Source organism: Lissotriton helveticus, chromosome 8, assembly GCF_964261635.1.
Source record: "Lissotriton helveticus chromosome 8, aLisHel1.1, whole genome shotgun sequence".
Classification (NCBI taxonomy): Eukaryota; Metazoa; Chordata; class Amphibia; order Caudata; family Salamandridae; genus Lissotriton; species Lissotriton helveticus.
In genome coordinates this window covers 921556839-921584787 of record NC_136069.1, presented here as the reverse complement: position 1 = coordinate 921584787, position 27949 = coordinate 921556839, and the positions used below count along the sequence as shown (strand labels likewise).

Genomic DNA, 27949 nt, shown 5'->3' with positions numbered 1-27949 from the left:
AGACAAATGATGATGGATGTGTTGACTTCTGATGGGGTTGTACATGTGTAGGCTGTCTGATTTTCGGTTTAAACCTATAATAACCGATAAAACGCCACCTGGAGGGAAATAGCACTCCCCAGTGTAAACATATAAACACTGAAAAAACCCTGCATTACCAAAACTAAATTCCGTTCAAAGAAAGGAAAAGGAGAGTGAAAGAGTCATTTTTATTTCTTCCTGAATGGGCCAATACAGTGTACCTTTGTTATATAAGGTAGCAGTAAGAAAGACTAGGCTAACATTACTCTGCTTGAGTTTTTTTGTCTAGGGATGTCACTTAAATATTGTTTCTAAATCCTTTTTTCAGTTTTGTGGTCTTTGGTCTAAAGATACAGGGGTTAGAAGCATGTTTTAGGTGTTGTTTATTTATTTTATAAACTGTAGAGAATCAGGAAATATCTAAATCATACTTGATTTGTTGGCTATGTTTGAATCTTTCACTGATAGGAAAAATTTTGGTTTCATAAGAATATTTCCCATTATGTACCATCACATTTACCCACCGAGAATGGATAAAAAGCCTTGATACATCAGCCCCCTTTTCTAGTGAGTCAGTATTGATAGTAGGAGAATTGCCAAACAGCCCAGCTTTAAATATTCAATGCAAGGTATAGTGACAGGTATATGTGAAAAGAGTGCAGTCAGAGAGCATCTGGGATACCGGTGAAAACATGACACTAGACTTTTGGAAAACATGGAATACAGTATCACTTGGAATGCTGCTGCAAAAAGTTCTTACCAAGTTCAACAAAGATTGGAGTGATATTGCTTGTATTTGCAGTGATTCAGCTACGTGCATGAAAAAGTTGTGTGATGACCTGTCAAAATCGATACCTGAGCTGAAGTGCTTCCCTGTAAGAGATCCTTGCCACTTGTTAGATGGCAATCTGAAAGTATCTTTACAATCTTCAGAGTTAATGAATATTTACTTTTTAGTCCATTCTGGTGCCCTGTTTTGTTATGCTTGGGAACTAAAACACAAATATTTCACATTTTTTGCTTTGTGTGGCATCAAAGAAAGAGTTATCCCAACTGTGTCACTTAGCCAGTAGTTCTTAGTCCTAGAGGCTGTGAATGCTATATTATCCACGTAGCAACCGTTTACAGAACTTTTGCTGAGTGATGATGCAAACGACAAGAATTCACATATTTTCTTTTTTTTTAAAAGAGTTTTATATAGCGCAAACTTGACCTGAATCGGGGATTCTTAGATTTTTACAGGAAAGCATGACTGCAGTAGTGGACATAATAAAAAAACTAAGGTCTGAAAACACCCTTGTCTGCCAAGTGTTCAGCATAATTGGTGTAGATCTGAAACATCTCCTTGAGAGTAAGCTGGGTGACACTTTTAGTGACTTTAGCACTGCAACATGTTCCATGTTAGAGTGCCTGCCACTTGGTAAGCAAAGAAATGTTGAGGAGCAATTCAATAACTTTTATTTTTCAATTTATGAGGAATAGCCCTTCACCAACCATGGCATTTGAAGTCAATGAAGCCTCACTGTGGTACTCTGCACCCTTCCATAAAGGGAAATATTCTCTGAAGTTTCAAAAGTGCTGCCTCATTTTTGACAGGTTCAATAACTCTGAGGGCATATGCGCACAGTTCAACGCATATGTTTCAGAACCTGTCGCAGAGAATCACAGTCTTCAGGTGCACCAGTATCGGCATGGAAAGCTATGCCAGTGGCCAGAGAAAGCAAATTGTGTACTGGCTATTTTGACGTTGCCTGTCTCAAGTGCCAATGTTGAGAGGGCCTTTTCACAGATAAAAGTTTACATGAGAAGGAAAGAGCGAGCGTGCATGACCAAAGACTCATTGTAGAAGTATTGTATGGTGTACTACGATAAGATTGATTTGTAAAAATGCATTTGGACCTCATATACGCTGTACGTACACTGTCTATATACTATGCAATATCAGTGCAGAAAGCAAGCAATAATACAAGCAAAAAGTTGCATAAACACCTGAAAAACACTGTTTCTGTGGTTTTTAATGGCGCAAAAATGTGTAACCAATGATAACCACTGTTTTTTAAGGTATTGAAATCACTGGATAACACTGAAAAAACCCCACCAGAATTTACCAAGTATAGAAACTGAAAACAGGAAAGCCTATACATGTGTGAAGGTGGGCATGTTGATGCATGTTGGTGAGAGTTTTGGTATGTATTGGTGGATAAGTTGATCTATGATATTGGTCACATGGACGTATGATGGTGAACGTGTTAGTCTATGATGTTTGTTCTTTGGGTGTATGATATTGATTGTGGTGTCATATGGTGGTGTTTGACGTATAAACTTTGTTATATAAATGGTTGTTGGTGGGTGTTTGGTACATTACGATGGCTATGTGGACATCTGAAGGTGGGTGTGTTGGCATATGATTGCAGATATGTTGGCCTATAATGTTGATTGTGGAAATATAGGATGGTGAACTTGTTGGTGTTAAATGTTGGTTTTTGGGTTTAGTGGGCATGTATTAGATTGGGTAAACTGATTATTAACGGGGCTGTGTTGGCATATGATGTTGCATTTGTGGATGTAAAAAGGGCTGTTTTGACATGTGATAGTGCATTTGATGGCGTTTGATGATTGAGTGGACGTATTATGAAGTGTGTCTTGCAATGACTTGAAGATGTGCCGGACTATGTTGTTCATTAATTGGACATATGATAGTGGGCCTGTGGATGCATTATGTTGGTTGAGTGGATTTATGATGTTAGGTGTGCTGAGATATGATGGTGACTGCTGGTGCAGGATGTCAGTTTGATGGACATATGGTAGTGATGGTGTTGATAAATGAATGCTTTCATGTAGATTTGTGATGATGGATGTCTGGACGTACGATGTTGCTTGTGTTGATGCATGACAGTGGATGCATTGGTATATGATATTGTTTGCATGGATGTATGATGGTGGGCATGTTGGCAAATTACAGAGGGGTGTTGGCTTAAGGCAATAGGTTTGTTGCTGTATGTCAATGGTTGGCAGAGTACAATGGTGGGTGTGTGGGGCTAGTCACTGTAAGAGCATGCTAACTTAAAGGTTCTATATGTCCTACTTTTAAATACAATGCACACTGCATTGTGTGTTACAAGGCCTACATAGGGTGACATTAAAATTTAAAATGTAGTTTTTTACTTCTCAAAAGGGTTTATTTTAACGGGTTGCATTGCTGACTTTGTATTGCTACCGTATGGCTGCAGTGGTAGGTCTGCAGTCATGTTTGCACTGCCACTGTAAAGGAGGGCACAATAGGTACTGTATTCTACTAGTGCCAATTTACTTACAGGTTCGAGGCACACCCTGTAAGTAGTAGAAGATATAATCGGGGCCAGTAGGTAACTTAAATATGCAAAATAGGAGAATACCAATTAAGCCATGTTTAAGGTACTTTACTAATGGTTAGCAGGGGTAAAGTGCACAAAGTGGTACAACCAGCTAACGTTAAGCGTCCAGCAAAAGGCTGAAAATCTGGTGTGACCATTTAGATAGTAAATTTCTTATATCACCGTTCACTAAGGTGTTTAGCAACGCCATCTATAAGGTGAACTTGATAGGTGACCCAGGAATAAATGATGTCTGTTATGTAATCCCACAATGGGAAAATATTTCTACATATGCAAACCCTGTGGGGGAAATCACTTTCTACGGTTTGACACCTAAGGCAGGCACTAGAGAACCCCTATGCATATGCCATAGGTGATGGTGGGTGAAATAAATCTGATGTAGATATTTAAATTATATCTGATGATATCTACCTGGGATCTCCCTTAATGCCATAAGTAAAAACATCCAGTCTGTTTCTTCTAAAGACCCCAGGCCTGCCTCCAATCTTTGCCTGAACTTGCTAAATGTATCATGAGTACTTATGACAAGAGATATACATATTGTGGAGATCTTCCCTTCCTCCGATAACTGCGACGTAGTACTTTTGCCTCTTGTAGACTAAGTGAGGATAATTTATTGATGTTAGTCTCATATGGAGTGAGGTTATGTTTAAATTGTAGATAACAGTAGAACTGGGAGGGTAATAGCCCATAATCCTCAAAGAGACATACAAATCATGTGATCTAATTTGAAGAGTTTGCAGCCTCATGATTGATATCCAAAGACTGTCCCATCCCTCAAAGCCTTTAAGAGGTGATTACTGAGAGAGCTGATTCCTGACCCAGATATTTTGACTCTCTCTTGTGTTTATCAATTTAGTTTAGCAAAGGGAGACTCACCATCAGTCAAGTACTACATTGGTTGCTGGAGGTATTCCAGAGGGAGGCTTCCTACCATATGAATATTGAAGGGCAAAATACCTCCCATTGCACTTTCTTCTGTATATTTTTCGTCATATGTGGGACCATAGAGACATTATTTGGCACTCCCCCCTCATAGGGACTTGGACTGTGAGATCCCAACCATACCTACAACCATAATTCCTTATTGCAAAATATACTCTTGCCCAGCAGAAGAAGCAGGTTGTGAGGAAATATCTAGAGGAATATGTTCAATATGGCTTTATTGCCGAATCTACTTCCCCTTGCTGGTGCTCCCCTCTGCTTTGTACTAAAAAATTCAGTTAAATTTGATTAGATTGAATAAAGTTATTAATAAGGACCATTACCTGCTTTCACTTATCAAAGACTTTCTTGAGTCTCTTCAAGGTGCTAAACATTTCACTAAATATGATATCAATGGAGCTCATTATCTGTCCTGGATAAAGAGGGAGGAGGAGTTGAATACTGCTTTTAAGACACCCTTTAGCATTAGAAGTATAGGATCATGTCCTTTGACCAAACCAGTGCTCCAGCAGTTTTCGTACATTTTGTAATTAAGTCAACTTTAGAGTTGGTTTTATTTCCTTTCTGCTAGCCTACAGTTTGCCAGGATGCAGATTTATATGTTAAATCCTATCCTGTCTTGGCACAAATCAAAGTAGCCCAAGATAAGCCTTTAGGGTTTCTCCTGCCTTTGCCTGTTCCTCGTCATCCAATGGCACGCAATTTCCAAATACCTTATTGCACATTTGCCACCTTCTGGAGGAAACTGGGTGATCATGGTTACAGTAGATGTCTTAGCCACCTGACTTTCTTCCGTGTTTCAGAAGCTTTCATCTGCTAGCCTGATGGCAAGAAGATCTTTGGCTGAATATTCTGCCTTCACAGAGTCACTGACACCATAATTTGAGACTGTGGCTTTCAATACATTTCAAGATTTTGGCACTCAATTTGCTTTACCCTGGGAATCCATTCTAGCTCTATCCTCAAGTTGGCAACCGCAGTCCGATGGATGGACTCAGAGAGTTAATCACATTCTTGAACAGTATCAAAGATGTTTTTGTAATGCCACTCAAAACAACTGGGTAAAATTTACTCTGCCACCAAAGTTTCTCCTTTTTTTCGGTATCCAAGGTTTTACACCCTCATTCCTTTCTGGCTTCTCCTCTGAACACTGCCCATCCTTCTTGTGCCTGCTACTCTCAATCACTAGAGAAGTTTGATTCTGAGAGACAAACGATTTCCTAGAATTTACGAGGTTCTAAAACTACAATGAAGTATAGAACTGATAAATTAAGTAGACCAATCCCAAACATTTAGGTTGGAGATATGGTTTGGTATGTCTTCCAGGTTCCTGCCCACTCAAAAATTACCCGTCCTCGATAATTTTAGCCCTTTGTAATAACCAAACCAATACATTATGTTGCCTTTAGGCTCTGTCTTCCTTATTCTTGAAAGATTCACCCCACTTTTCATGTCTATCAGCTGAAGCCTTTCTTGTCTGATCCTTATTATCGGAGACCTCCACCTCCTCCAATTATTGTAGAAGGGGAATAAGATACAAGGTTAGTGTTAACACTGATTTCCCAATTTTCTGAGGTCAATTACAGTTCTTCCTTCACTAGAAAGGTTATCCTGCTAGTAAGCGTTCTTGGGTTTCTGCCTCTTCAGTCTATGCCCCTAGATTAGTTTGCCATGTTTTTCTGACCTTTCCTGACAAGCCTGGGACCTCGGGAGTGTAGTATACTGTTGTGACCGCAAAAGTTCAACCATTATAGCGCCCAAGACCCATAACACCTTACATGGTCCTGCGGTTCCCAGGCCCCAGAAAACTCTGGAGAAGGCCCACAACTGGATCTGTGTGTTTCTCACTCACCTTGGGCTGCCTTCTGTCATGCTTCTGGTGTCCTGGTTGTGGCTCCTCTACCCTACAGTTCCAGAATGGCAATAAACTGTGAGTCTGCACCTGCCTTTTAAAGCCCCCTGTAGGTTTTCCTTTCCCTTTCATCATGGCTTATCTTTCATTTGTTTCTTTGTAATTGACCCAATCCATCATGATTCCTGTCACATAATGTTTGAATTCATTTCCTTTTCCTGTTTTTTTGGTATGTAATCGATTTAGTCTGGTTGGAGAGTGTGCTGCAACCCAGCTGTGTCCCTTCAGTTGTTTCCTTTCTCCTTCACTTGCTGATCCTAACTATTTTCTCCTGAAGAATTCCTGTTGGACTTTTGATTCCTGATTTTCTTAAGTCCTTTGAAATCTATATCAGCAATGGGGTTTTATATGCCTTTGGATTTTTCCTCCTGAAAAGGTGTCAGCTTCTCAAGAGCACTTCCCTGCCACATATTTCAGTGTGCAGTGACATTGTGGGTTCCGAAAATAGTCTGTCTTACCTTGGAAAGTGTAAGACCCGGACCTGTGAGTAAGAGTCCAGCCCTGACTAGTGTGCCCCCCTTCTGTCCACTGTGATTCTCGCCCCTCTATAGTCTCTCTTCTTGCCTTCTGCCACTACAGTCCTTCAGTATGCCCCCACTGCAGCTCTTCTATGTCCCCTCTGATTTTTTCCTTCAGTACTCTGTGTGCCATCTGCCAAATCGCTGCGGCTTCTTTATGTGCCCCTATCCCTTTACAACCACTGTATGCGTATGCCTCCCCTGCACCTCCTCTGTACACACTGCCTCACCTCCTGCCTTCACTCTTTATTCTCACCTCTTGCAGCAACTCTGCCCCCTTTAGCTATTTACAGAGGAGCCTGCACACCAGATGTTGCCTTTGGCCACACCCTGCAGCTATTCTCTATTCTTTCTATATGAGCTGTGCAGATGCACCTCATACAGTTGTTTGATCTTTTTCAGTGCCCCTCACATATCTGATTGTGAATGTTCATTGGTTCTGTAAAGTTCAGAGATGCACAGGTGTGACATTGGTCATGTTCCTTCTAAACCTTTGTCATTGCTAATGGCATATGTGATATCTTGGGTGATATATTTAAAAATATTTGAGATATCTTTGGTAATGTCATTGATGTAATTTGATATGTCATCAGTAGTGTCTTTCGCAGCAAATGGCAAGCAGAAATTACACTTCGTGCAGCTTGCCATAACTGGGGTACTTCATTGTTTTTTTATGTTGCCTTGTAACTATAACATCAATTAAATACACTTATTAGTAGAATTTAGCATTTTTATTTATTTTTTAATAAAGAAATGTTGATTGAATAGAAGCACATGTGCCTCTAATCTAGTTTCTAATCTGCTTCTCACAGCATTGTTTCTTCCTTGGATCCTGCATATTGCTAGAGCTAAATAGCTGTCATCAATCATTCACTTTGTTGTCCATCACATTTTGGAGAACTAGAATTGCATATTTTCCTTTCCGATAAAATAACAGAGAAAGCATAGCTTAATTCATGAGGATGGAACATAAATAATTGACCTGGGAGCAAGTTATATCTCTGCATGTAAACAGAAGGGACTCTACTGAAAAATGGGACTTGACCGAGAACACCAAATTGTGTATGTTTGAATATCTGTAGCACATACATTATTATTATTATTATTATTATTAGCATGTGTAGAGCGCGCTGTAACCCTGCAGGCATCCTGGCGCTAAGAGTTAAATTAGAAAAGAACTGTCAGCTGTGCAAGAATAAAAGCATACCATCCAGAGAAATCTACTGTTACCTAAAAGGAATTATACCCTAGGGAAGAGCCAGGTCTTAATTATTTTGTAGAACAGCAGCAGACTTTTTGTTCTCCTGATTTCAAGAGGGAGACTATTCCAAAGACGAGCTGCTGCTACACTAAAGGCTCTTCCTCCCATGGTCAACCTCTTAACACTGGGGACTCTAGCCAGATTGGTGGTAGAGGAACGAAGGATCTCTGTGGGCTTGTACCACTGAAACTTGTCCTGAGTGGTGTAGGGCCCTGTCCATGAAGTACTCTAAACACAATTCACAATGATTTAAACAGGCTCCTTTGAGCTGCTGGGAGCCAATGTAACTCCGCCAGTGCCTGTTTTGTTGATGACCGACGGGTTCGGGAGAGTTCTAACTTAGCTGCTGCCACCTGGATACTCTGCAATCTGGCAATCAGATATCCTGGAGATTCTAGAAGCAGGGCTTTACAGTAGTCCAGGCGGCTAAGGATAATACTCCGGACTACCGTTGTTCTTGCCTGTACAGGTAGCAGTGGCAGCAACTTTCGAAGAGCTTGAATTAAAGTAAAGCAACTTCCCACCAGTTTGGTAACGTGGGTCTCCAGGTTTAGATTCTCATTAAAACTGACCCCCAGATTGTGCACCATGTTCACTTGTGTCAGTATGCCATCTGATGTTAGAGGCCAGAAGTCTACTGGCAAACTTCGGGTGAGCCCCCCCACCTTGCACTGTAGAATCTCCGTTTTCCCACTGTTAAACTGGAGCGAATTTCCCTTCAACCATTTCGTCATTCCACGCATACAAGCATGAAAACAGTCCACTGAGTCCGCCTGGGCACCATCCAGGGATATCAAAAGCTGCGTATCATCAGCATAATTAATCACGCTGATATTATACGCTTTGATGATTCCCAGCAAAGGTTGCATATAAGCATGAAACAGAATGGGACTGATTGACGAGCCCTTTGTTACCCAATGTAGGACTTTCACCAATTCAGATTGATATGGAGGGAGTGCCACATCCTGCCATCTGCCAGACAGATATGATCGCAACCATCTAAGCGCTACTCCTTTCACCCCAAAGATCTCCAGCCTTGAAAGCAAAATGTCGTGGTTCACCGTATCGAATGCGGCGGACAGGTCCAGCAGGATTACAATTGCCGACTGACCACTGTCCGCCCGCATCCGAAGGCTATCCAACACCACCACCAAGGCTGATTCTGTCCCATGACCCAGTCTAAAACCAAACTTTTCCTCCTCCAGTATGTTGTTTGTGTACTTTACCAACACTGATTTGTCAGTAAAGTATTTTGTATCATATTGTGTTTGAGAGCATTTGATGACTTCGAAAGTTTAGGTGTGGCTCCAAACTCTGTTGACTGGTGCGAATCAGTTTGGATGTTAATGAGCTTTGTAGGAAAAGAACTCTGGTGTATACCGTGATGGGTATGTTCGATATATGTTTTGTTGCACTATGTCGCAAAATATTGCATCGCTTCAACACATTATTGTAAGGGGTAAAAATGCATTGTAAATCCAATTGCCACTGAAATTGGGGATTTATGTTTGAAAGTCCTTTCTTTTGGTTTTATATATTCAGTTTAGTGAATGTAACATTTTGACTGATTTTCTGTCACTTTCTTTTTTACAAACAGAAACAACAAAACGAGATCCTAAAACGGGAAAATAAAGAATTGAGTGATCGTGTAAGTTTTGTTTCTATATTTTTTATTGATTCTGATGTTTTTGTTGCATGCACCACACATGTATTTATAGGTGGTTTTCTCCAAAAGCAGTCCCCCACATCCTCAATACTTTTGACACATTGAGAAAAGAAAAGAGAGATGTTGAATGTGTTGATTTATTTATTTATTTTATTTATTTAAAGAGTTTTATATAGCGCTGGCTAGACCCGAAGGTATCAGAGCGATTTACATGAGATTCAACATTGTAACAGAAAAAGATCAACAATTACACATTACATCAAAAAATAAGCAATACATTAGGAGAGGAGAGAAAGGAGAGAGAAAAGTAGTGGGGGGGAGGGGAGGCGAGAAAGGGAGGATAAGGGAAGAGACAACAGGAGAGACAAAGTTAAGACTGTCTAAAGACCGACTGGGCAGGTGACGACCAAGGAGGGAATCCACTGCCCATCTCCCCTATAGCTAAACCAGGTAGCTCCATCGGGCATCAGACAAAATAGTTTGGTCTCAAGTGGCGAGGGAAGAGGTTCACAGAAAAACAGGGTGGGGACAAAGGACAAGGGCAGGTGAGGGCAAAGGACAGAAGCTGGAAAGAGTAGGAGCAGTGAGAGAGGTGAGGGAAGGGGGAAGGGAGAGGGGGGAGATAAAGTCAGGAGAGATGCGGGAGCGTTTGCCCGAAGTCCGGTGGGTAGGGGATAGTCGAGGAGGGAGTCCAAAGTCCATTTCCACTTTAGCTCGCAAGGTAGCTCCACCGGGCATCAGAAAAAAGTAGCTAGGTCTCAGCTGTCTAGGGAAGTAAGCAGGGTAAAGGTCCTGGTGGGTGGGCGGGGACAGGGACGGGCAAAGGCTGGTTGAGGTCCCGGGGTGATCACTGATTAAAGACCAGGGGAGGAAAAAAAATCATCGCAGAGGGTCTCACTGAGTCGGCCACTAGAACTCAGGCAGGGGGTACGTGACATTGCAAGTTCAGATACAGTCAGTCCCCATTGATCTATATGTCCCAGAGAGGAAGTGTTAGGGCGACCATCTTAAGATTCGTTGAAAACACCGGGACAGAGACAATTAGAGACATTTGCTAAATAAAGATTGTCTTGGAGAACAAAATCGGACCCACAATGATAGGCCTCTCCCAAACAGTGGGCACAGGTACAGCAGTGGTCAACCAGCACAGCATCCTCGCACAGCACCCAGGAGAGGATGAGATGCTCTGAGTAGTCCTTGTTTCGCCGCCATTTTGGGGTCAGGCAACATCCTGAGGAGATCTTCGAGGGGATGAAAAACGGCCTCAAAAAGAAGCGCTCCTCACAGGCAAATGGCAACATCAGCGCAACTGTCCAAAGTCGCCCAGACTTCAGCGACAGTACAGTGGAAGCGCGCCCCTCCCTCCTCCCCGGTACCGGGGAAGACCTCGCCTCAGTTAGGACTCGGCTGAGCCTCCAGGTGAGGTGTCCCGTTCGTCAAATAGGCAGTTGACCGCAGTAGGAAGTCCCCTGCTCCAGAGGTGGACCCAGGGAGAGGGAACTAATATATGGGTGAGAACGGAAGCTGGCGGCCATACAGTGCAGCTCCCATGGCACTGGGCAAAAACCTCACTGCTCGGCAGGCGGCATCTTGGTCTCATCAAGGCTCATTTCTCCGAGATGTTAGATCGGAGAAGGGTGTTAGGGAATTACTTATATTCAGCCCGAATTCCGATCACACCAACGCTGTTAGGGAGTGAAAACAGCACAGCGAATGCCCGCTCTGGAAGTCAGTGAGAAGGTTCAGCAGGGAGCATCGGCCCCGCGCGGCCATGATGGGCTGGCTCCTCCTCCTCCTTTTTTCATGATGAGTTAGATGATGCAGGTAAAGCACGTGAGACTTCTACATGTGACCTCATGTAGCTATTTGCAGTGCTGAATTCACTCAAAACTCAAAACTTCTATATCTTTCTGTATGTTGCTCTTTCAAATCAGTCACATTTAAAGCCTATAGAGGATGCATCACATCTGACCCCCTTCATCACCTGTGTGAGGAACAAATATAGTGCTGCATATTTATTAATAAGAGTAGGGGTCTCTCTTGTTTTCTTAATGCTATGTTGACCTGAAGTCTTGTACTCATGCGCCCAGTGAAAAGTAAGCTAGTCAATATAATATAGCATTGATATCAACAATCATTAAATAAAATAAAAGTGACTTATATTAGACTTATATTAGTGCCTCCATTTCACCAAGCTAACTCAGGCACTATGTGAACATGTGGAGATGTCCCCTTGCTTCTGATAACTAACAGAACTAAGAGAAAGAAAACTAATAACAGTACAATGAATTGGTATGATGGCCAGGTCCTACATCCAATCCCAAAGCAGCCTCCCAACCCTTGCTGCCATTGTGTTGCACCCATCCCTGCTGAGGACGGCTGACCCCTGCTGAGCAGCCTTCAGCCTTGTGCAGCAGAGGGTTGAGCACAGGGCCTGGCTAGAGGCCTGACCCTGCACCCAACCGCACCACGAGGGGCCCAAGGCACTGTGGCTGACTCCCCACTGTGAAAGGTGACCACCACTGTGCAAGAGAGAGTGTAGGAAAGGGAGAAGGAAAGAGAAGGAGAGAGCTAGCAAGAGAGTCTGGGAATAGGTCATGGGTAATTGTGTAATATCACCTTATATTGCCATTGAGTTGTTCTGGTGACATTTACAAACCAAAAGGAAAAGCGCTGAGTATTTTATAAATCTCACCTGAACCCCAAGATGTCAATGTAAGACAATTTTACACGTTACCTGTTATGTATTTTTTATTACATGCTTTATTAATTGATTGTCTTACATCTTTAGAAATATTTAGAGAATTTTAGTGTAATCCGTTTAGTATTGCCTGAGAATGCAGAAATGTCAGTGTTTTGAGCATTGTGTGTTTTTTGGGGGGGGGGAGACTTTACTAATATTTAAAATGTATTTTATGCAACAATGTATATTAGGATAAATCACATATTAAATGTAAAGCATATTATAAGGAAATAGAAAACATTCATTTTAAAATGTGCCTTTGCTTTGTAAAACTTTGGCACTATGGAGTAAGTTTAATGAGACATAGAAACAATGCAAATAAAGTACAGTATGAAATAGTGCAAAATTTTGCTAACAGGGTTCTGCACTCACCGTATTTATTTATACATCAGGGGGATTCATTGGTAGAGGCATGGTGTACTTTTCAGGTGTGTTAATTAATGTTTATAAGCATTGCTGTCATTGTGAAAGTTTTTTATGGGCACTGAAACGAAGACGAAATGCTATGTTTCAGGTTCTATCTATCTATCTATCTATCTATCTATCTATCTATCTATCTATCTATCTATATCTATCTATCTATCTATCTATCTATCTATCTATCTATCTATCTATCTATCTATCTATCTATCTATCTATCTATCTATCTATCTATCTATCTGTCTGTCTGTCTGTCTGTCTGTCTGTCTGTCTGTCTGTCTGTCTATCTACCTATCAATGTTTCTCTCTCTCTCTCTCTCTCTATATATATATATATAAATTACAGGACGCTTTGGGCGCTGAAGAAGGCAGAAGGCTGCCGAAATGCATTCGCCATTGTGTTAATTAAAGAAGGCTTCCTACCGTTTCCTCCTGGGCCTCTGTCTCTTTTCTTGGAAGGAGTTTTGTGGATTATTGGCAGCGTCACCCAGAGACGCTTTTCAGAGACACCCACCTCGCTAGGGCACCGGCTTCACTGGGACCTGAACTGCTGCAGTTCGTGTTGTTTCACCAGCGTTTGTTGGATAGGCTAGGAGCCCGCCACCAACACCAGGGAGAAAGAAAGCAGTTTTGGGATTATTAATCCCATGACGGGCAGGGCACATTGTGGATCAGCCCCTGCTCTACAGAATCTCTGGACATCGTGGCTGAGGTGGTATTGGGGGACCGGAGGAGGCACTCGGCAATTTGCACAACAAAGCTGGAGATTCCATCCTAGTGTTCTATGGGCGCATGCTGATCCCTGCCCCCCCCCCCCCCCGCAATGACATTTTTACATTCTGTGTCCTGCTCCGGCGCCGCAGTTCCCAGACTTCATTACGTTGTATTCTGGGATTTGAAGTCCTGCACCACACTCGGGACTTCGCACAGGTGCGTGGAGTTCACTGTAGGGGGTGGTGCTGGCTTGCATTCATAAGCGTTTAAGAGGAGGGACTTACCTGCAGCATGTGACACCACTTACAAGATGTGGATTGGCAGGACGACCTGGTGATGGTAACAATGGACATCTCTAGTCTCTACACGAGTATCAGACATCGTGATGGTATTGCAGCAGTTAAGACCTTTTTGAACCTGCGACCTGCCCGCTACCTGGAGCAAAGCAGAATGATTTTGGACTTTATGTCTTTCTGTTTGAACAATAACATATTTATCTTTCAGAACCAGCGATATAGACAGGTTAGGGGGACTGCCATGAAATGAAATGAAATGAAATGAATGAGGATAAAGCGCAACAGTTCCCTGGAGAAAGATTTCACAGAGGCCGCACACAGAAGCGTGAAACGCTTTAAATCCCGCGGCTATCCTGGAACTGTACTCCAACAAGCTGAAGAGAAGGCGAAAGTCGTTGATAGGCAAACCCTGTTGTCAGAAAAAAGGATTGAAACAACTAAAGGTGGAAGTGGCATCATTAGACTGATAACAAACTATTCGGTGGCAGCGAATAGAGTCAGAGCCATTATGTCCAAAAATTGGGGGATTCTTAAATCCGATGCCATAATTGGCAAAGATTTACAAAAACACCCCATGATAACCTTCAGAAAAATAAGATCACTGAAGGACAGGCTGGTCACAAGCCATCTATCTAGGGAAAAGCCCAAAGGAGACCTGCACGCCATGCATGGGTCATACCCATGTGGGAAATGCAAGGCCTGCAGCAACAGCCAGAGGGTACTTACCTATCAGGTGCCACACAAGGACTCCAAGATTAAGATCGGCAAGTTTATTACTTGCTCAACCACATTTGCGGTTTACTGTCTAACGTGCCCCTGCGGACTTCGGTACGTGGGGAGTACCACTAAGGCAGTTAAGTTGAGAATCCTGGAGCACCAACGGGCCATCATGAATAAGGACGAGAACTATCCGATGGCCCGACATTTTGCCACTCACCATAACAGTGATAGGACCCTGCTTAGCTTCTTTAGTTTGGATTGTGTCCCACAAGATATAAGGGGCGGGGATCTGAAACGGAAGCTTTGGCGGTTGGAGTCAAGATACATTATAGATCGTCAAACTAAGTCACCAGGAGGACTCAATGCAGGGGAAGAACTATTATCACATCTATAGTAACAGTAATTGAAAGTACATGTGTTGAGCTGTGTCACTGCCTGAGAATTTATTTATCTTTACAAATGCTTTAAGAAATTTAGTTGGTAGCTGGTTTTGACCCTTGACGATGAATTTAATGTTTAGGAGTTAATTTGATAGTGTGGTGTAGGGTAATTGGTGATTATGATTTACAGTTCACTTAGTGGGCCATTCAGGCCTCAATTATTAATCGATTTATCAGGGGTCTTATCAAACAGAATTTCTTCCTTAAACCTTTTACCAACAGATATATTGATTATTGGTGCAATGCGAATTATGTTGATTTAATGAAATTTTGGTTTTCTGGATTTGAGAACCCTCATGAATTTAGCCCATCCAGGGCAAACATGTTAATATCAGACTATTTATTTATTGTTAGTCGGATAGATATGTATCATTTGTTCAACATTACGAACAGTGCCTTATTATGGTTTCTCTTCACTATTTGAGTTATCCACCATTTAAAGATGGCGCTCATGAATTGTAAAATTATCCGTTTTCACTTTCTATTGTTATGCCTTATTTTAACTTCCGCCTTGCCGTCGCCAGCTGACACTGACGAAAGCAAGTGCTGAAATGCGTCTGTTGGATTTGAATTTGTGCGCAATAAACAAAAAAAAAGTTTAACCTGCTGCGAGTGCTGATTCTTGCTGGTTTTCGAACTGCGGAGCTTCAATATATATATATATATATATATATTTATATTCACTGAAAAAACCATAGGTTATACACCATATATAGTTAGGAATTAGCATTTACAAAACCTTATTTTACTCACACAAAACCATTGAAATTCGCATATATAGTTAGTTGCACTAACTATATATCGCGCACCCGCAATCCACTGCTGATCATGTCACATATTACATCATTCATGACATGGTCGGTGACATCACTGATGACATCTAAGCATGGGCGGATCTAGCGGATCTCGCGTACGCGAAATTGCGGATTTACGGATTCGCAATCCGCGAAGATACACGAACTCTAGCGGATTTGCGGATTTTCCCGTTTTTTGTGTTGGCGCGCGTTCGCGCCGATTTTGGGACAAGTTCGCAATTGCGAACTTACTTTTCGGCTCGCAACTGCCGCGACTATGTTGTTTCTACGTCTGGTTTATCATCACAGGTTCACAGCACCCTCTGTTTCACCACTGCCACCCTCTGGGACACCCATGCCACCCTCTGGTACATCCTCACTGCCACCCATTAGGTTTATTTATCACTGTAGATTATGGTGGTTGAAAAAAGCAAGCACACCTGCCCTTCTTCAACTGCCATCAATTAATTTGTGGGTCATTAATGTGTCAGTAATTTTGAAACTTCCAGTCTGGCTGGCACCTGCTTCCTTCCTTATCTGTAATTTGCTTTTTGTTGCAGTGACATTTTTTTTCACAGGACCTTTATGGTCTACTTGTAGCTATTCTATGAGCCTGCTGTTTGGGTCATAGCAGGGTCATAGAATAGTTGCAAACTCTGGAGGGGCCCCTCAGGAAGCACTACCTTGAATGTTACTAATGTTAAGTTTGAACTTTTGCACCTGCTCATTGCTTTCAGTTTAGCTAAAATCGTTTTTTCTGCAATTTCGCGTGTTTTTTGGGGCGCGAATCCGTGCGAGATCGATTTCGGAAGCCGCGAATGCGTGCGAATACAAAATTGTTTTTTTTGCGACGTGTATGTTCGCGTGATCTTGCGCGTGTTCGCGAGGCGCTTCTAGCTATACGTTTGCCAAGTTACCCTATCGGTCGTACACGGGCGCGGCCATCTTGTTTGCGTGACGTAATTCCGTTTCCGGCCGCTATGTGTAATCTCGCAAAGTGTGCTGCTCGCTAGTACAATTTCGCGCGTGCTCGCGAGGAAAATCTCGCGCGAACTTACCCACGCGGTCGTGAACGGGCGCGGCCATCTTGTTTCTCATTCATTGCTATGGTTCTGGGCATGCTTTCTCTATCCTCTCTCAATCTCTGCCATCCTTTGCTTGCTTGAAGTTTATTTGATCTAATTTTACTTATTATCTATCCCTCTATTTTTCTAGCTCTATATTTTTGTGTTTTCTGCTGCTTTTAGTTACTTTTAAACTACTATTTTAAACTCTTTTCTTTTCTTCTTCACTATTCTATTTCTTGTTTATCATTTAACTGTATTTCTGCCCAGACCATGGTAAAGGGAGCCGGGAAGCACCCTGAGAAGGGGAAGGGTCCCGCACCCCGTGCCCGGCTCCCGTGCGGGCGTTTGAGGGGGGAGCAAGTGGTGCCGCGGGAGATCTTCAGCGCGGAGGAAGTGGCGGCACTCATCTTCCACGTCCAGCGCCGCCTCCCCAAGACGATCCTGGGAGGCGGCAAGATCGCGACTGGCTATGGCATCCGGGAGCGCCGCAAGCGGTGGGAGAAGGTGTGCCGGGCCATGTATAAGCTCTCTGGGGTCCGGCGCACATATAACCAGGCCACCCACCGCTGGACCGATGTCATGGACCGGGAACGGGACTTGCTGGACGCGCTCGGCGTAGAGGTCCCCGGGCTTGGTGAGTAGTAGTAGCTATTCATTTACTACTCTGTTTTATCCGGCTCTGTTATTTGCAAATCTTTGTTCTTTACCAAGAGCAATAATGCTGCCGATTACATTGAGGTAAATTATATTTCAAAATCTTCTATGCATTTCAGGTGCACTGCTCTCCTTCTCAGTAGCCTTGCTTGCTACTATGCTTCTTTGTTTTGTATGTTGTGTTCAGAAGCATTTCATTGGCCTGAGAAATTATGTATGAGTGTAGTGTAAAGATAAGAACTGCGTAATGCTAGACACTAAGGGTCATATTTTCAATTACCGGCGCATCCCTGCAAAGTAGCAGGGATGCGGCAGTAATTGTGTGCCATGCCACCACCACCCATTGGCCCAAAACGTCACAGAAGCCGTACGCATCTGTGCCGTAAAGGCAGCGCATTGCTGGAGTTGCGTGCCAACGATGGCGCAGCTCCAGCAATGCTCTGGGGTACCCTATCTCCCCAATGCTGCATCAAGCCGTACGTCGGCTTCAAGCGCGCAGGGTTTGAGTCATGCATCATTGTCCTAAAAGGGACTGATTGACATCTTGTAGATTTCCCTCAGCCACTTTTAGGATTCGTTCCTGCGCAGGTACGCCCTCCCTTGCGCCGGAACGCCCCCTGATGGCGCAGGGCTTTACAACGTGATGCATCGCCCATATGCCCATATGTGTTTTTTTTTAATATATACGCCGCACCAACACCATGGCGAGTCTTTTGTTCTGCCGCTGCGTCACAAAAGGCACGCAACAATGGAGGAAAATGAGCCGCAAGGGACTTCTAAATCAGCCCCAACAGACTGAAGTCCAGTCCTTCCTTTAGACACATGGCTATAAGAAGAAATAGTGGCGGTGGCGGGTGGATTGATAGTTTGAGTATTCACTGATCTGCAAGCAGGATGGACTTTGTCTGTCACTTCGCGTGCTGCGGACTGCTGCCTGCAGTGCCAGGACTAGGCAAACCTCTTTAGTAGTCTGTTTATTGAGTTACATAGGAACTTTCTAAGTCAACGTTCCGCAAATCAGGCAATACGAATAACGTAGTATACCACATGAGATAGATCCCGTGGAATAGTTGTCTATCTATTTGCTATTTCTCCAAAATATTTTGTTATTGTTCTTTTGAAATGTTTGATTTGGTTGAAAAATCTCATCCATGTTTTCTGGTCTTTCTTTCATGTTGTACATCAGCTCCCCCCAAGGGCAAGAGGACACAGGAGGAGGGTGCTGAGGATGCAGGCCAGGATCGGGCAGGCGAGGGCTCCTTTGCTGGCCCCAGTAAGTTTACATTTTAATAAAGAGTACCTATTTTTTCCTAGCGTTCCTCATTCGATTTTTTCTAAATCGTCTTTGATCTTCTTGTAGACTGGATATAAATTCTTATCCTGCCTCGAATATGACTCCCTGTGGTATTACTAGACTATTCTTATTAGTCTGTCTGTGTAGCTAACTAAGATTGGACATTTGGCAATTCCATTGGACTCCCATTCTATTCAGCAATAGCTCTATGCACTGTCTCCTTACTGACTAGATAGTGTGGCAGAGTCATTCAGCTCCCGAAGTCACCGATTATTGATCCCCAATGATCTCTAGATTATCGTACGCAGGACAAGAGAGTACGGAGTCACAGCACAGTCAAGAAGTGTCAGAGGCACTCATGCTTGCAAAAATTCCAAAACCTTTAGCTCATCCACTCTAGTCTGGAGGAACAAAAACCACAGAGTCTATTTAAGTTTAAAAGCTTTATTAAAAGTAAACACATTTATTAAAATCTACTTTGTCATAAAACTATTTAACTGAAAACGGAAAAGTGTTTAGTGCTGACGATTAATTGGACACATTTCTTGTGGTCGAGCCGAGCTCTCACCTGGTTTGAACTTGATCCTGGTCGTGTTCTTAGGAGTCAAGCTTCTGTCTGTTAGGAGAAAAAGTGGTACGTGTTAAAAATCAAAAGCAAGCATTCATCAGTTGTGCATAAAAGTGCAGCAAGACAACAGCCTTCCCTGGAAAAAGGGACATTTTTACTTTGGAGTAGACAGTCACAAATTATTACATTGTATTCAGTTTTTTTAACATTTCTCCTAGACCAAATATTATATAGTAGTGAGTGGTGTATTCTAACATTCTTAAATGTACTTTGTAGGTGTAACATCTGGTGACGGGGCCAGCGCGGAGGTGGCTGTGTTGGGCGAGGACTCGGAGGACTCTGGGGAGGAGGCGGTGCAAGAGCCGGCGGACGGTCCTGTGGGGGTTCAAACGGTGGTGGCGGAAACAGGTAAGCTATATATTCCTTACTTATTGAGATTGAAGACTGCATAGTGTGCTTTCTGCACGGGTGTATTACAAATCAACCAGGTAGTAGCCTCCTCGAAATGTACTTCGACTTAGCTGTGAAGTTTTTGGTGAGAAGAATCCCAATAAGTTCTTAGACGAACGTGATGGATGGGATGAACGAAAAGCGAAAGAAGGGTGTAAGTAAGTGGGACGCGAACTTGTATGATGGCTGGCAAAGAAGAACGATATGTGTTTGCTTGGCCCCCGAGGTGGCTGGGAAGAAAAGAATATGGTATGGTGCATGGCTGGGTCAATGATGAAGCAAGGATGGGTGGAAGGACAGCAGCCTGGGTGGGTGAAACAGAAACTGTATGTGTGCGTATACTTTGACTGAATGGATGCCTGGAGCATGGTATTCTCTGACTCTTAGATAGCACATGTGTATCTAGAGAGAGTAGATGGTCGCCAGATGAACTAAGTGTTACCTTGAAGAGCATGTACCACCGCACCCGCACGTCCGTTCCAGTGCAGGGAAGGCAAGGAAAAGAAATTGTAAATGTGTCCAATACTACCATGAATAGTAGCAGTACTTTGTATTGCGTCTGCAATCACAGCATATATCTGGTTATTACGGTGGACACTCCGTACCTCTCTTAATAACTTTAGTTTACTTGTAGTACGTCATTCATGTGTGGGTGTATCACTGTTCACTCAATATTAAGCAAAGCACCTAAAGTCATCCCATATGTCATCAAATACGTCCCATGTGAAGTGATAGATAATCAAATTAGTTAGCTTCTTCATTTTCCTTTTCTAGTACTCATTTGCACTGTAGGGTGAAAGGTAAATTAATTAAGCAGTAGCCCTTGTAACAGAGTATTCTCAGTGCCACCCGTAATAGAAAAGTAATAGCTTCACCACCTGCATGTACTGGACCGGTACAGTAACGCAAGTCTGTCTCACTCATCATGGTGTGCAACTTTTTTTCTCGGGTGCAAGTTCACTGTGCTGTCCATGTCATTCTGCCGGCTTGCATAAGATAACGTACCAATTTCCCTAAACAAGAGAGAAGAAGAAGAATAAGACTGGTGTACTGTCATAGTCAACTGTAATGTAAGTCCATAGTGGTCGTAGAATTTGTTCATTAAACTACCACTAATGTTAGAGCAAGGATGCAGAAGTGGGAGGTTACATGATATTGTCCTCAATAGTTATGTACTGTGCTTTCAATTTGCTACTTGTACTGTGACCCAACTTTCGGCTCAATCACTTTGTGTTATTAATGCTAAGGAGCATTGGTTACAGACTATGTCTTTCTTTCTTCATATAGTTGCTCCTTCCAAATCAACAATACGGAGGGAGCAGGCTAGAATGGCCCGGCAACGGAGGCTGGAGGCCACTGTTGCCGAATATCGGCGGCTGGTGGCCCTGGAGGAGGAGGAGGACACGCAGTCGAGCGGGGCAACAACAACATCCTCGACTGGGACCACTGCATCCTCCTCCGTGACTAAGCCAACGGGACCGAGCCGGGCTAACAAAGACAACCGCCACCGCCAAGCAACAGAAATACCAGCTGCCCCCCACAGGAGCTGCAAGGAACGCCAACGCCGCCTACGAGTCCGAATGTCCAACCTGGAGCAGGAGGTCCTGAAGTATAAGAACTTGGTTAAGGGCCTCCGCTCCGAGCTTGCCACCCTCCGCAAGGAGTATGATGCCCATGCCGCAAAATGCACCAGCACCAGCACCCTCCAGTAGTGGAGTGTCCCTTGCCCTTTTTTTATAGACTTTTGGGGGGTGGGATTTGGGAGTTGGGATCGTTTTGGGACGTTTCAAAGACAATCGTTGGGGTTAGGGTGGGTGAGGGAGATTATTTTGTTAGGGCTACATAAATATATTTTTAAACTTTATCTGACCATACCTGTTTTTTTCTGCTTTTCAGTCTGGTGGGTGGGGGGCGGGGGTGTAACAGTAACTTTGTTTTCCTGAACAGTCGTAGGACTTTAGTAGTACAACCGTCAATCTCTTGTCTACTCCGAAATAATACTCCATTATACTACCTCCCACCAAACGCTTATCTTACCTGTAATTTGTGTTAGAAATTAGGGCTAGGCCCAGGGCTGGCTCCACGTGAAATGGGGATTAACGTTGTCAATCCTGGGCGGGTGACATTTCCTCATTGCGGTGGTACTAGTGGTGTGACACAGTGGCAGTTGCATGCCTATGGAAAAAAAGAAAACGAAACCTTGTTTGTCCTTACTGTAGCATTACAACGGTTACGGTACGATCGAGAATATAGCAGGTGACAGACAGAACAGTGCCATAATGTAGCCTAACAAATGGTAAAGTATTTGCTTGCAAGTATAACTAGTACTTGCGTTGAATTTATTTGACATTGGCTACTACTACTAGAAGATATAGTACTGAAGCTGAGTACGTCTACAAGATATCCTCGTATTCCTTCACCAGCCTTTTGCTATGACCTTATCCTCCCCAGCAAGTGTGTGGAATTATTGATGTCATTTTAGTCAGACATCAAGCAAAACAACACAGCCCGGGGGAAGAGGGTTAGGGTTTGTAAAATGGATGGGAATGGGGGTTTCTTTTTGGGTAGGTTTTGTTGAGAGAAGAAAAAAAAAGCAGAGCATGGACAAACAATAATTGAAGATAAAGACAATCTTTGGTTACAAACTAAAGCTAAGCACATGCAGTCACACTCATAGAATAAAACAATGGATACTGTATCTGTATTGCGTATGTTGTTGGAGTTGTCCTGTTGAATTTGGTAAGTAAGTTGCATGCAGCAAACAATTCCTCTTATTGGCGGCACTCCTCCATTCCAGCTGACGCTTCGTCCATCAATGTTGGTGACCACTGACAGAAGACACCCTGTCCACTGCCTGCCTGGCGGATGTTGACTGAAACCCGGCCTGTAATTATTGAACGGAAAACAGGAAGTGCTATTACAATACCACTGATAAATAAATAAAAGGTATGTACGCTGTGTGGTTCAAAAAGTGACACTTTGATTTCCCTAATAGACAGTACAATATTTTTGAAATTGCGTGCTCTGTCTGAGTCACCTTTTTAAGGATAAATAAGTATGGCCAAAATATTATAGCGGATCTTTCCCCTCAAGTCAAGGTAGGTGTACTGTAAACTGTGTTTTAGAACAAAATTTGACCTTCCCAGCAATGCTCCCACCAAGACCCTTACTAAAGCCAGTCGCAAAAATGTAGAAGAACCCCAATCAGATCTCCAAAAACGATGCCTAGCAGAAAAATGGTTACAAAACGTACTTTGAAAGTAACAGTAGGCCCAAATACAGACCGTGGATTGTATTCAAACCACTTGCAAGCAAGCAAAAGTATCCATAGCCAGCATCGCTCCAACAGTGCTCTACAACACCAGAACTGCGTTGTAATAGAACCCCCCGAAACACATGCAATCCTGCTGCTAGGGCTAACCCTAACGAACCCTAACTTACAAAAAGTGCCAAAACTGGTGTTTCCTTCAGGATTTTGTCCAAAACACTTCTATCCGGTATTAGACCTTCCCAGGAATGCCCCAGGCAAGACCCGCCAACCAACCCACCCGGAAAAAACCACCCGACAACACCCCCAAACAGCGAAAAAGCTAAATCTCATACTTACAATATCTCTCGGCCTTCGGTCCAAACGCGGCGCTGTGCAGCTAGGTCATCATCATCAATCATCATAACTCCTGTTTTCCACCACGGATTTCCTGAAAAGCAAATGCAATCAAGATTAGATTGTCGCAGCAGTGCTTCGACAGAGACCCCGGCCGCAACCCACCCACGAACAGCAGGAAGCCCCCCAAAACGCTACATTGAGCAAGATGACAGAAGAAATAGCAAAAAAAAGGCTGTTCCTTAAGGATTTTGTCCAAAACACTTCTATCCGGTATTAGACCTTCCCAGGAATGCCCCAGGCAAGACCCGCCAACCAACCCACCCGGAAAAAACCACCCGACAACACCCCCAAACAGCGAAAAAGCTAAATCTCATACTTACAATATCTCTCGGCCTTCGGTCCAAACTCGGCGCTGTGCAGCTAGGTCATCATCATCAATCATCATAACTCCTGTTTTCCACCACGGATTTCCTGAAAAGCAAATGCAATCAAGATTAGATTGTCGCAGCAGTGCTCCCAGACACCAAAAATCACCCACAAACACCCGGAACCCCGCCGAAGAGCACCCCAAAGGCAAGCAAGTCAGCAAAAACGGCAAGAAATTTCCACCTCATATTTGGTCCAAAACACTTTTGTCCATTATTAGAGCTTCACAGCAATGGGCCCAAGTCCGTCAACTCACCCGCAAAGAAGTACAACACCCCCACAAGTGCTGAGTCTTTCTTCATTGGGCGTAATCCAGCACTCTGCTTTGAGGGAAATCGCAGTCTGGAGGAGGAGGATAGAGGAGCATGTTCTTCAGAACTTGTGAACCTGAGGAATGTAGACTGCGGCACCTTCAAATCAATAAGCAAACAAGTGAAGACAGTTCTGCTGATGGTCTTGTTTTTGGGATTAGGTGATTAAAGTTTGAATTAAATTAACTGTGCAAACCAAAGAAAGGGAGACAAACAGGAATAAAAGTGAATAAGGACGAAAAAGAAAGTTCTTGATTCATTGTCTCATTTTCAGGGCTCGGTGTCAGGGAATAAGAAGAAGATTTCGTCATCATACTCTGCGAATTCAGGCTGGATGAGGTCAGTGCCACCGAACAGAAAACAAATCCCCTCATCTACGTTGCCGTCCTCCTCGTCTTCATGCGGCGTGCTTTCTCGTACTTTGTAATCTGGTGGTATGAGGTGCTGATTCATCTTGATCATTGTCAGCCGCTCCACATTTTTGGGCGAGAGGCGGCTCCGTTTGGGAGTTACAATGCCACCAGCAGCACTGAAAACACGTTCAGAAGACACACTTGCGAGTGGGCAAGACAAATAGTTTATAGCCAGGTTGGAGAGCTGTGGCCACAATTGTTTTTTGCCATGCCAATACTGCAATGGCTCATCATTAAGAAAGACCTCTGTTGAGTCATTCATATAGTCCTGCACCATCGGCTCAAGGTCATCAACGGTTCCTCCACTTTGCTTACTTTTTGCTGTGCCTTTGACATTTTTTCGAGAACCATACCCAAGCAAACTTAGCCAATCCTCTACAACAGCCACTGATACTGTTGTGTGTGGTGCAGATGATCCAGTTGCCTTTAATGGCTGAGAGGTCACTTGTGCCCCAGCCACAGGTGCAGAAGTGGATTCTTGTGACTGGGGATGGCCTGCTGATGCTGATGCTGATGTACTGTCTTCTCCTTCAATAACCTGCCGTTCTTTTTCAAACCTCTTGGCTGACAAGGCTAACCAATGTTTGTACTTTTGAACATCTGCATCAGCAAAAGGAAAGAATGCTTCGCCTGCCAGTGCCTTTTTGTAGCGTGGATCCAGAATAGTAGCACAAATGTAATGCTGTTCTGACTTGATGTTTTTAAGACGTTCATCACCACGTAGGCGCTCTAATAATTTCTCAGACAAAATAAAATGGTCTTTTTTTTTTCATCTTTTTCAAACTCAGAAGACACCGCCATCAGTTGGTGCTCCAGCATGCACAACAATGGGATAGCTTTTCCCAAATTACAGTCCTCCTGGCTGACTGCACGCGTGAAGAACTCAAAAGGACGAAGCATGTCTGTCAGGCTTTTAACTATGTCCCATTGCGCCGCACCCAACCGCATGTCCTCCTTCTGAGATGTACCCTCTGTGAAGAAATAGTGATCGAGTACCGTATACTGCTCATACAGACGCTCAAGCATGTAGAAGGTTGAGTTCCAACGTGTTGCCACCTCCTGGATGAGTGCTTTCACTGGCATTTGACGTTCAAGTAGCAGTCTCCTCAGATGCTTCCGGGCCTTAAAAGAATGGCTGAAATGGTTGCACATTTTGCGGCAGGTGGCCATTACCTCGAACGCTGGACTGTGTTTATCACTCAAGAATTTTTGAACTACGAGGTTGATACAGTGCGCCAAACACGGCACTCTAAAATAGTCCCCCTGCCACATGGCCTTAACTACATTGGCGCCATTATCCGTGGAAACATAACCAATCATGCGTTTTTGGGGGGATAGCATTTTCAAGACCTTTTTGTTAAACTCTTCCAAAAGGTTTTCTGCTGTGTGACTTTTCTCCAAGCCAAACATGGCTAGTGTTGCATGTTTCCGAGCAGCTTTAAAAACTTGGTCCGGGTCAACACCTGCGTTTAGCTTTGCTTTAACACCTGAAAAAGAGACCCAGTGTGCAGTGATGCACATGTAATCAGCGCCTGCGCCACTGGTCCACATGTCTGTTGTCAGATGTATTGTGTGAACAGCACTCTTCTGCAAAGCTGCCCCAATCGCCTCCAGCACATCTTCATATAGTGCTGGAACCGCAACTCTGGCAAAATAGAACCGGCTAGGAACCTTCCATTTAGGGCAGAGCGTTGCCACTAATTCTAGAAAACCTACCGCTTCTACAAAAGAAAAAGGGAGAAGGTCCACAGCTAGCATTTTAGCCAGCTTAGTGTTATACAGACGCGTCAGTGGGTGGTTGCGTTCATATGGCACGTCTGAAGTAAGCATTGTTCTAATGTTGCCCTGGACCAAGCATTTACGGGCTGATAATGACTTCGTTGACCCAATTTTGCTCGCTGGTGAACTTTTGTGCGTTGGTGTCTCAGTCGCTCCAACACTCTTAGTGTGCCTCACATTGGGTGTGCTGCTGACAGGGGTACTGGGTGTAAGGGAAGTGTTTGACACGTCTTCTTCCTCCTCGTCATCATCAGATGAAACATCAACGTTTCCTTGAATTCGGCCTTTCTTGATCGCATCTAGGTGCGCAAACCATTTGACAGTGTGCTGTCTCCTAAGATGACCTCTCTGGCCTCCGGTACCATAGTTGGTACCTGGCTTACCACGACTAACTGCTTGCTTACAAATGGTACAAATGGCAAACTTTGGATTTTTTGGACAAACAGTAAAGAAGTCCCAAACTGGGGACTTGAAGTGTCTGTGGGACATGGAGGAGGCGGCGATACTGGTGGTGGTGGTCATGAAGCTAATGCCAGATGAAGTGGAGGATCTGGATTGCCCAACTTTTGTACGTTTTGCACTTTCACCGCCACTAATTAAGGTCGAGGTTGACGGAGGTCTCTTCTTTTTTTTTTTTTTTAACTTTTTTGGTAATCCTCATATATCACATATGGAACTCTTGACGGGACACTGGCTCCTCCATGCACTGCTGGCCGTTCTGCACCGACCCTCATTCGTTTTGGCCTAATGCAAGTTGGATTGCCCGTACCCTCAAGCGGCCACTACCTTCCCCTCCAAACTCCTTTATTTCGCCGATCTTAGGAGCGCCCTTTGCTACTTAGGAGTACGGGGAACCAGCAGGGCTCCAGACAAATCATAGGAAAACCAGTCATCGGGATTGCCATGCCACCAAGGCTGCCCAAACATTCGTCTCACTTCTGGGATCACATGCCACATCTGATTTACAAGTTAACATAATCTGCCTCAAGCAATTAGCAAAGGTAGGGGGAGTTGGATCTTTCCATGCCCTACAGATCTCACGCCTCGCTAAAAGGATGATAAAGAATACGAATTTAGTGGTGAGGTCATTCACCTGATAGTTCGTTACCAGCCCAAACATAACTGTAAGCCTTGGAAGTGCTATAGACATTAACAGTACTTCTTCCAAAAATTCCTTTATCTTCCCCCAGTAATCCGCCAGTTCGGAGCAGTCTAAAAACATATGAATATCGTCTGCTCTCAAGAGGCCGCACCTTGGACAGTTATAGTCGATATTTGAGAATTTTGACAATTTCTTCGGTGTTATGTAAACCCTATACATGGTGTAAATGTGATTCCTTTTCAGCGCAGCCGGCTTGATTACAGCCTTTAACACCCTGAAAGAATCGTGCCAGAAAACTAAAAAGGACCCATCAGCTGGGGTAAGAGCGTTACTCCACAATTTACAAATTTCAGTCTCTGTAACATCCTCCCCCTCCAACATTGCCGAATACCAAAATGATATTTGCGATTTCCACTTACCCCTTCTAGCTACCTCTTCAAATTTGGGGTTGGGG

At 43.6% G+C, this 27949-nt stretch overlaps 1 protein-coding gene across 5 annotated transcripts in view; it reads left to right on the top strand.

The window, feature by feature from the left end:
* LOC144773006 (uncharacterized) overlaps nucleotides 1-27949 on the top strand; it is a 2495654-nt gene that overhangs the window by 1009737 nt on the left and 1457968 nt on the right. For all 5 annotated transcript variants that reach the window (XR_013599895.1, XM_078657750.1, XM_078657753.1 and 2 more), the window contains exon 6: nucleotides 9629-9679. Coding sequence is in view for 4 of the 5 variants with exons in the window: in XM_078657750.1 (XP_078513876.1) it covers nucleotides 9629-9679 (51 nt within the window). In the remaining variant the exon portion in view is untranslated. The remainder of the gene's footprint in view (nucleotides 1-9628; nucleotides 9680-27949) is intronic.